This window comes from Triticum aestivum, chromosome 3D (assembly GCF_018294505.1).
Source record: "Triticum aestivum cultivar Chinese Spring chromosome 3D, IWGSC CS RefSeq v2.1, whole genome shotgun sequence".
Taxonomy (NCBI): Eukaryota; Viridiplantae; Streptophyta; class Magnoliopsida; order Poales; family Poaceae; genus Triticum; species Triticum aestivum.
Window position 1 is genome coordinate 190,986,656 of NC_057802.1, and position 9,982 is coordinate 190,996,637.

The 9,982-nt window shown below is 44.6% G+C and overlaps 1 protein-coding gene across 1 annotated transcript; it reads right to left on the reverse strand.

The window, feature by feature from the left end:
* Nucleotides 1–240: 240 nt before the first annotated feature.
* On the reverse strand, nucleotides 241–5,707 carry LOC123078213 (coatomer subunit beta-2). Its single transcript, XM_044500631.1, has 4 exons — nucleotides 3,530–5,707; nucleotides 2,096–2,605; nucleotides 1,386–1,471; nucleotides 241–799 (listed from the first exon to the last, which is right to left on the reverse strand). The coding sequence occupies exons 1-4, from the start codon at nucleotides 5,579–5,581 to the stop codon at nucleotides 595–597; spliced, it is 2,853 nt and encodes a 950-aa protein (XP_044356566.1). The 5' UTR covers nucleotides 5,582–5,707; the 3' UTR covers nucleotides 241–594.
* Between the last annotated feature and the right edge of the window lie 4,275 nt (nucleotides 5,708–9,982).

The window sequence follows — 9,982 nt, forward strand, 5'->3', positions numbered from 1 at the left end:
TGGCCAAACATGCCAAATTTTGGTAGTCCGATAGCATGTTGTAGTAGCCAGACGATGTAGCATCATTTACATAGTTGCATGGGTTTGTATGGATTGAAGATATGCTAATTGAGGTGTCCGATTGTGAGATTGGAAATTTGAGGCTTAACCAGTTAGTGTCCGCGGGTATTTGAGGGGTCGGATTTGCAAAGTCCGGTTGTAGATGCTCTAATATGTATATTTCTCGCAAAAAAATGTATATTTCTCAAGATAAAAACAGGCAACAATATTATACGAATGGAGGTCGGTAATACAGTATCATAATTGATCTACCTGTAAGGGTCAAAAATAGAAATTTCACGCCTATTTCTACAACGCCATTTATCAATAAACACCTATCGCGAAAGGAAGTGTCAAGATCGTTTTTCAGCTCCCAAGACTGACTTCCCTACGATCCTCTTCTTTTATCATTCTTCTCTTTGATATTCTGTACACAAAAACTTCCTGTAGTTAATTCAATCAATCCCATTGTGCCTCTAGTATGACACTGGCAAGTGGATCTCTTGAAGGAAACATGTCATACAATCCGGTGTTTGTGAGCAGGCAACATCAGAATTAACTGCCTCCCTTCTGCTTGAGGGTAATCTTATCTCCCAAGCTGAGCGCGATTCCTTGTGTCTTGCTCCTTATTCTGATGTAACCACTAAGCTTGCCATCGACTTGCTTCTCAATGCTGATGTTCACCAAAGCATCTTCTCCGAACACACTCTTGGCATAAAGATTAGCAGCAATGTAACCGCATTCCCCGTCAAGCGCAGACCTGGTTTCAGAAATTCCATTACAGACGTAATCAGATAAACAATGGACTGCACAACCTAACCAGCTATCCTCAAGAGCAGAATCACCTTATCAAAAACAGCTGTCAAAATTCTAATGCATCAAAATAACCAAAACTGATGCCCCATTTATATGTCATGCATGACTATGTGAGCACCATAAATGCTTCGGTTTGTGCAATTTTATGCTCATTTGTCAGTTATATAATATGAAAGCAGCTCATAATTTTTTTTCGGATTAATCCTACACAGAAATTAGGAATCTTAGCATTGAGTTTATGAAAGAAATGTTGAGTTTAGGAATCTTAACAGGTCATCACTGAACACTGAAATAGGCACTCACAACTGAAGTCTACGTCTCAAGTGTTTAAACCATATTCTACATGCGTAAATTAAATTAAATTATTCACGCATCTGACTAATGACCGCACACATATTGGTACCATGTAAAAGTGTACATGCCTTGTACATGTAAACATATACTCCACAAACAACTATGCCAGTACATAACAAAGCACTCATAATTCTTGTTTGCAAGGCAGCATACGAAGTCCATTGTGTAAAACTTACGGTGGTGTTAGACACTTCATATTTGTTGACTTGATAACATGATTCAAAAATTTCTTCTCATCTTGAATTACAGTATTCACTGCAACCTGATAAAAGGACACATAAAGATGTAGTAAAAAACTGAAATACGAAATAACAAGAAATCTGTAAACACAATACAAAGGGGCAACATGACAATTCAAATGCACTACATATGAGCCAGACGAAATGACAGAGCACAACATTTAGAGAAGGTTTTCAAAGCAAATAATAATAACAATAAAGTCAACCAAAGTAAAAGTTAAGAAGTCTGATATAAAGAACTCACACAAGCACGATTGATAAGAAATAACCCACAAAGTAGTTTAAGATAATGACTGCTTCAGCAACAGAGGTCAGGAGCTAAAAGGCAACAGTATTTCAGCAAATAACTAGAGCTTATTGCTTAAAGTTTCTCATTGCAGCTTTGATTTGGGGGATATAAGTCTATGACCTACTTGCCATGAATTATGGATAATAATAGTGTAGTAGAGTAAGCTACCTAAAGCAATTGGTCAAGTCAAGAGACATTAAATCTAATAGATATTTACAGGTATCTTGGCTACATGAACAAAAAAAAACGATTAAGCAAATTTTGTAATCAGCTGAGGTAACTTGCTACAAAGAATGGGGAACATCGTGCAGATGAAGTTTCCCAAGGACTCCATTGCGCAAAGAAAGAAGCATATTACCTTGTTTTCCCACTCAAATTCTGCCCACATGTTCCGGAAAGTAACATCTGCGCACGTAGCAGGTGAGATGTAATCCATGATGTCAATGTGAATATCATTTAGGACAACCACTGATCGTTCCATCACATTGGATGTCTCATAAACAATGTTCCCAAATATGACTCCAGTTTCTGTTGAAGAAACCTTGATATTGGCACGTACTTGCTTGCTTGACTCAGGAGCCAAAGTATAGTTCTGAGGACGGTCAACAAGTTTGAGGTCTCCCATGGTAGCTAGTTCCAAACACAGGTTCTGAAGTGTCTCCTTTGTGCGGTTAACGACAGTAACGTCAAGTACAATATCATAATGATGAACTGTCACAAATGCTTCAGCATATACAGGATCACTGAACCCAGTCAACTGAAGAATGCGATTAAGTCTATTTGCATCATCTGTTTCCTTGGTGAATCCACCAGTTGCAGCCTTCAAATCATCTTGGACCTCGTCCTCCAACTCAAGCTGGCTCATGCCCTAGGAAACAAAATAGAAAATGCCAAGTTTGTTTTAACAAGGGGATGAACAGATATAAAGCAGCACGCTAGCAAGTTGTGGCAATTATGAGCTCACCGTCCAAGACAATACACAATGATACAGATAATTTCTACTGAAGCTTTGCTATATACTACATCCGTCAGGAAATACTTGTCGCTCAAACGGATGTATCTAGATGTATTTTACTGCTAGATACATCCGTTTGAGCGACAAGTATTTCCGGACGGAGGGAGTACAACGCTAAGATAAACCCTTTTGTTTAGAAGCAATTGGTCCATTTCACGTGTATCAACCTAACATGCGTAAAACCTGTCTTGATCAGTAGGTTTTCTATCCAGTCAAAGAAGATAAAGGTTTCCTAACTATCCTCCTAGAAAAATCTAGACAACCTGACATTTGGCGAGTATACCAAATCCAATAAACACACATAAACCTAAACCATTCATGTTCAAACAAGGGTATTAACAACTGAACAACAGCAGCAAATTAAAACACACATTAGTGAACTACCACGTGTAATACTGTGGTATACAAAAAAGAGTGTGAGAAAAGCTAATCAAGCTTTCTTTAAAACCCAAATGCATTGAAAGATGCTAAAAGAAATTGGGCGAGGACTTCTAGGACTACTGGGCAAGTAAAAATGTTACCAGACATGGTATACACGTATCATTCTTAAGGATCAAGAGACTAATGCTGACTGTACAGCAATTACAAAATCCATTTTGCCTGGATGCAAGATAAGAATACTCCATATGCTATGCAGTAGCACCAAGTAATGCATTTACTGTTAGAAGCTTGGAAATAGAATGGTTGTAAAGCCAGCTGCCAATTAAGCATTAGCCAAAGAAAATGGGGCAATTTCCATAGGGCAAAAGCAACAACTGATAAGTAGTTTTTACTTACCTTTCTGCTCTTGAGGTGGTAGAAGTCAATAAGATCATCTGGCTGGGCATGAGAGATCTGTGCCTTGGCCCTCATCTCCTCTGTCTCCCTGAATTGCTTCTCAGCAAGCATCTTCGCAAAACTCTGTCTACATGATTGCAACCAAATCCTCCTCACATCATCACCAGTATTGCAAAGCAACCTCACACAAAGCACAATCCTGTCATATGAATCATTATCAATCGGTTGGGGAAGGTAGGAGGATAGTCCCAGCTGCAGAATAGACGTCATGACCAGCAAGGCCCCAGTACAGGCCTTGTTTGCTTCAACCTTCGATGGCTGCACCTCCTCCAGCCTTAGTACCAGTTTGGTAAGGGTATATGCCACAACTGCAGCTAAGAAAAAATCGCCTGACAGAATGAGTGATCTGAGATTTAGGGTCGATGCTAATGATCCAGGAGTAACTGATGGAGTCGAAATGGCCTCGGTAGCAGCACTCTGTGTGGCATAAGTGCCATCTGCAAGAACAACAGGCCGCCTGGAAGACACAGTGACAGAGTTCACCACCGGCTGGGCTGGCTTGGAGGAATCAGCTGACTCCCCTTCCTCTGAGATAGTGAAGAATGGTAGATCCCCAAGGCACTGCTTGATAGTGGCAATGGCGCTTTCGACCTCTGATAAAGATAGGGAGTACTCACCAAGGATCCAGAGAGCGATTGAGCAGACACGGGATGCCCGGATCTGGTAGAAGGTATCACTCAGCCTCTGTATCATGGACACACACAGCTTGGGATTAGTCTCAATGATCTCACGCACAAATAACACAACATCAACTGCCGCAGCGACATTAGTGTCACCAAGGAAGTCCATGAGAAGGTGCACCACCGATCCAGCCACCTCTGGGTATTCCACAGCACATGCATGAATCGCTTCCACCAGCATCTGACGGTACTCACCACCCTTCTCAAGCTCCCCTGATTGTGTCTTGACCACCTCCTTCTTGAGATAAAGCACCACCTCCTCCACATTACGAAGAGTGAGCAGATCGAGCACCAAATCCAGCACCTTCCTCTTCACATCCAAATTCGGGCTGGCAAGTGCACGCAGCACATCCATTACTACATCCACCATCACATCCCGGTGTGACGTGTGCAGCTCATTCAGACGGTCCAGGAGAATGAGCCTGACATTGTTGTCACTCTGCGATGAGAGGAGCTGGCAGTATGTTTCGGCGGCAGCTCGCACTGCAGTGGGAGCCGAGGAGAGAGACACGATAGCACCCGCGCACTCATACAGAACCGCGGTGCTTGGAGAGGAACGGAGGGAGAAAATGATCTTGATATACCTGCCCTTGTCGGCACGGTTTGGAGGGCGGCAGACCTTGCGGATGAGATCTACTGCGGCCATCTGGAGGAGATCGGGCCACTCCATGACACGCTCGGCGTTGGAGAGCAGGTAAGCCACAGCACGTTCCGTCCCACAGAGGCAGAGCATGACGAACGCGTTTCGCCGGGCGGAGGCGTCCTGCTCTGACGCGAGTGCGCGCTCGACGAGCTCGGGTGCGTCCGGAATGAGCTGATCGCCTTGCGGGAGGCGGTAGATAGCCGAGATGGCGGAGAGCGCGTGGCGGCGGATGAAGTGGTGGCGGTGCTCGAGATTCTCGAGAATGGAAGGAACGAGCGGCTCAAGCACCTCCGGCTCGGAGAGGCGGCAGAGGAACCGCAGCGTGACGCCGCGGATGTACTCGTTGGGGTGCTGCAGGTTGTTGCGGAGGTTCTGGCAGATGAGGATCATCTCCGGGAGAACGCGGCCGGCGGCGTCGCGCTTGTCAATGATCTCGAGGTAGAGGAGCAGCAGCTTCTGAATGGTGTGATCCTCGGAAGGGAGGACGTAGCGGACGATGGTGATGAAGAGCGTCGGCAGTGTCTCGCCATTGAGGAGGAGCATGACGGCGCGCTTCATGGCCTCGACCTTAGCGGCGACGTCGCTGCCCTCCAGATCCGCCTTGATCTCGTTCGCCATGGCGGCGGAGCCCTTGTCGAAGTGGACAAGCAGCGTGGACGGCTTGTCCATGGTGCCGGACGCGCGCCGGAAGCGCCGGCGGGTGGGTTAACGGTGGTTGGATCAGGGCTGGACAGAGTGGATCTGGATCTGGGCGGGTGGAGCGTGAAGAGTGGAGTTGTTCGTATACTCCTTTCCTTTCTTTTTACTTCGCGTATAAGAATTAAGCAAAGTTTTGCTAAATTTATACTCCATCTGTAAACAAATATAAAAGCGTAGTGATTTAAACACTCTTATATTATTTACGGAGGGAGTATTAGAGAAACGTTTATAGCCGGGCTGCCGGCCGCATGGCGTGCGAGCGATTAAAGCTGATCATGCATCTCTCGTGTATCTGTTTTTGGTGAGCCTCGCAACATGTGTTCCTCTTTCTTATCTTCTCCGCAGCTTTCTCATCCACTAGTCTTTCTTCTTCCTCTAGCGCCCAAGCAATCTCCTCGTGTTCTCTCTCTTCATCTTCTCCTCCGGCGAGCACCACAAAGCCAACCCCTGAGCCAGCGCCCTCACCACGATTTCCTCTCTCAGCTGCATCCGCTACTGCTCCCTGACAACCGGAGCTGCAAACGAAAGCTGCATCCATGGCCGGAGCTACATCCATGGCTTGTGTCGGTGTACAAAAATGTGGGTACCTTAGTACTCTGACTTGTGCACAGGTAGTTGTAGCCTTCCCGCCGACAAGGCTTGCCGGAGGACTACTACATACAAGACTCAATATTCAACATACAAGACCGTGAGGAAGGCCTCCCGACAGGTCATCAAGAAGTACTAAGTTAGTACTAAAGATCAAGACTTGGGTTGCCGGCAAGCCCTGCACCGGCAAGCCACGACCTGGCAAGCTCCTTGCCGGGAAGTTCCCCCTTCGCGCTTTTTGACCGCTCCACCTCATCGACCAGCTGATGGCTTGTCAAGATTAGGTGTCGAGCGGGCGAGCGACTTGGGGAGGATCATCAGGATGCATGTCAGCACGTCGCATGAAGATCAACTTTTTTGACACCGGTCTAGTGGACGTGTCAAGGTGATAGGCCCGTCCACGTCGACGGCACAAAAGGAGAGACGCCTTTTGCTAAAGGATGGCTACCAGCTCGCGGTGCATTAAATGCCCTTGTCCTAGTCCAGCAGGATTAGGTTAGATAGCATCGAGACCACTATTCATGAGATGTAATGACCATGTTGCTAGTGTGATGACCCCTTTTTGTCTATAAAAGGAGGGCCATGGCTACCTGGGCACGGGTCGACACTTTGCTCACGCTTACATAGTAGCTACACCTTGCTCACATTTTTTCGGCAAGCTGCGCTTGTAACTTGAGCCCCAAGTCAATGCACGAAACAAGCAGGAGTAGGGTTTTACGCCTCCACAGCGGCCCGAACCTGAGGAAACTTCGTGTGCGAACTCTTGGATTTGCTCTCCGTACTCGTCGATCTCCCAAGCCGAACTACAAAGGGGCCACGCTGGTCCATAGATTGTCGTATCCCAACATCTTTGGTGCGCCAGGCAGGGGGATTGCTTGTGCGGATCTACTCCAGCAGTTCTCCTTCAAGATTTGCCATCTTCTTCATCCCTGGCGCCCAAGAAGAAGAGCGCGGCGACGGGTGCACCGTCTGCCTCCAAGCTGCCGGCCCAGATCTCTGGCGGGAGAAGCCGGCGGCGAGTGCTCTCCACACCCTTTCGGGGACAAGTCGTGCGCGCTCTGCCGAAAGCCAAGACTTGCGCGTCGCTCTGTCTAGAGGCGGCACTGCGGCCCATGGGGTCTTCACGTCTACGTCTAAGGACGACGACGCGGGATCCAAGACAAATAGAGTTGTGGGGAGCGTGCCAAGGCCGTTGTAACACCCCTAGTGTCATGCTACAGTAACCCTATGTGATTAAGCTAATCATTTTGCTAAACAGTGCTTGATCACCTTTGATTCAAATATCATTTGAAATTCCACTTTGAATCAAATTCAATTTGCAAGTGAAATATGGAGTTGCACAAACATTGCTGCAAAATAGTTCATCATTTAGCCAAAATTCCATAACAGTTAATTGTTAAGGAAAACAACATCACCTAAGAGCTAAGATGGATTGTAGCAATTATTACAATGCAATTTCAACACTTTAAAGTGCTAATTTATTTGTGGAAAATGCAAATGGATTCCTCTGGCCTCCAAACTTTTTGTGGCACTGCCTAAAACTGCAAACTTTTTAATAGTCTAAGTGCCACATTTTTTTCTCAGCTCTTTTGGTTACCCTAAATAATCCACTAGCGGTTGGGGCGCCACCTAGTGGCGCCGCTTGAGAGGAAGCTTGGCGGTGCCAGGTGGGAGGCTCCCCTTCCACTTTCCTTTTTAAACTATGTAGTGGTATTGCATCATAGGCATATTAAGCAGGATTCATTACACACTTGATTGAACGAGTCACACATGCACCTTGGTTATTACAGCATTGATAAAGAGTAGTGAAATCATCTCCACAAAAAGAAGGGGGAAAACAGTAATCGTGGATGGAGTGGCTAATCGTCATCTCGAGCTCAATGCATCCACTGTTCCAGATGTCGGGACAATCTTCGTCGTCGTCGTCGCCGCCGTCGGTAACCAATGTATTTTTTGAGCCTCACCTCACAATTTGAGTGCAAAATTCAGAAACAAAGAGAGGAAGTGGATCGAGAGGACGGGAAGGAAGAAAAGCATACCTGGCAGCAGCAGATCCCACACCAGTGCTCTCCCAGGATCCACTTGACACTGCTTCCCTGGCCCTGCTACGAGGAGGCAACAAAATCAAGTTCAGTGTTCCTATGGAACCTATAATAGATCAGATCAGTATGACCGTGAGCATCTATATGCAAGAGAGAGAACATAAATTGGTTCATCATGATCCACTTGCTGACCCGTTGCTAAAAAGCCAAGTAAAATGACTTCATTACGTGTGATGAGCACAGTGAGAGATCTAGCTCTGTACTAATAAACTATAGAAGTGTTGGAAAGCTAAACAAAATCCCAAAACGATCCTCATTATTAAGCATGGATGATCAGGGCTAAGTAACTTTTCGATCAATAGGGCATGATACAAAAAGTAATGTAATTAACATGAAGACTCGCTTCAAAATCATCGAGATGCTTTGTAGCATCAATGGAGATGCTTACCACTATTGTATTTGAAGCTTTCCTGAACCAGTTAAGTATTCAACTCCGAGCTGATCCTGGATATATAAGAAGTTCAGGGAAAAAGATACCATCATAAATATTTAGTAACTTGACTTGAATAAATCCTTCCTTTCGCATTAATTAATCTAGTTAATGCATACAATACACAGGTAGGTGAACTGTTGAGGGCACCACTAGGGATCAGACTACTGATCCCTTGGTCCCTATCAGACCAGTATGTACCCGTAGGATCAGAAGCAAGCTGGCCGTCCGATCATGTACGAAGGCCCAGCTGGCTATGATTTATTTCCTTCATTAACTACTACCTAGATTAGTACCTCCGTTAAAATCGCTAGCCACCTAGCTACAGTTTGCTTCCTAAAATTGCTTCCAATAATAATGTCAAATCCCACCTTTTGTGGAAACAATTTTGGTAAATTATGATTGTTTCTTCTAATTAAATCCAATAGTTATTTACACGTTTCTAACTTGAGATGGCAGCATAAATTTTGTACCACGGAAATATTCTTCATGATTCTAGGAAGCATCATTTTTTGGTGTGATGGAACCAATTGTTCACATGATAGGATGCATTTTTTCTGTTCTATGGAAGCAATTGTAATTGCTTCAGAAGCATCAGTGATGAGATAATTTGCAATTGGTTTTTATTGATGTAATTATGTCCAAGCATTTTGCTTCCAAATAACAAGATTTTGCATCTAGAAATTTGTTTCCATATCACAAAATTCAAGTTCTATGTATATCAAACTTTCCAACACAAGAAAAACTTTGCTTCCATCAAATACACAAGTGTTTCCATGGTTTTCTTCTAACCAAATATAAGTTTGTTTCGTGTTTCATTAGTTCATACAATAAGTTTCACATATGATACAAATTTATTTCCATCAAGTCACCAATAGTGTGCATATACAATGCTTGCTAAGTTAACATCGTAATTTTAATATACACTGTAGACCTGATTCCCTTCGCCTGCAGTCGTCCTCTTCGTAGGGTAGATCAAGGTGTCATCACACTTCTTGTTGCATGCAGCGGTCGCCTCCATATATGTCTTCAGCTGTGCCCACCGCTCCAAAGCCAACTCAAACCGCGCTTGAAGTATACCTATGTTAGACATGGTGCATAAGCATAGAAGATATGAAGTAAATAAGAATGTGTATTATATATATGGTACAGTACCAAAGAAGCAAAGAATCCCATGTAAGGAAGCATGTAGTCTTTCTACATGATATGCCACACCGTCGTTGGGTTTTGGTTATTTTTTAGATTTGATTT

What these genes read in the sequence shown, in the direction of transcription:
- LOC123078213 (XM_044500631.1), bottom strand. Translation starts at nt 5,581, where the DNA reads ATGGACAAGCCGTCCACGCTGCTTGTCCACTTCGACAAGGGCTCCGCC. An exon ending in AATTTGAGTGGGAAAACAAG is followed by an intron (nt 1,472 to 2,095) that starts GTAATATGCTTC and finishes TCCTTTTATCAG; the next exon opens with GTTGCAGTGAATACTGTAAT. An exon ending in ATGAAGTGTCTAACACCACC is followed by an intron (nt 800 to 1,385) that starts GTAAGTTTTACA and finishes TTCTGAAACCAG; the next exon opens with GTCTGCGCTTGACGGGGAAT.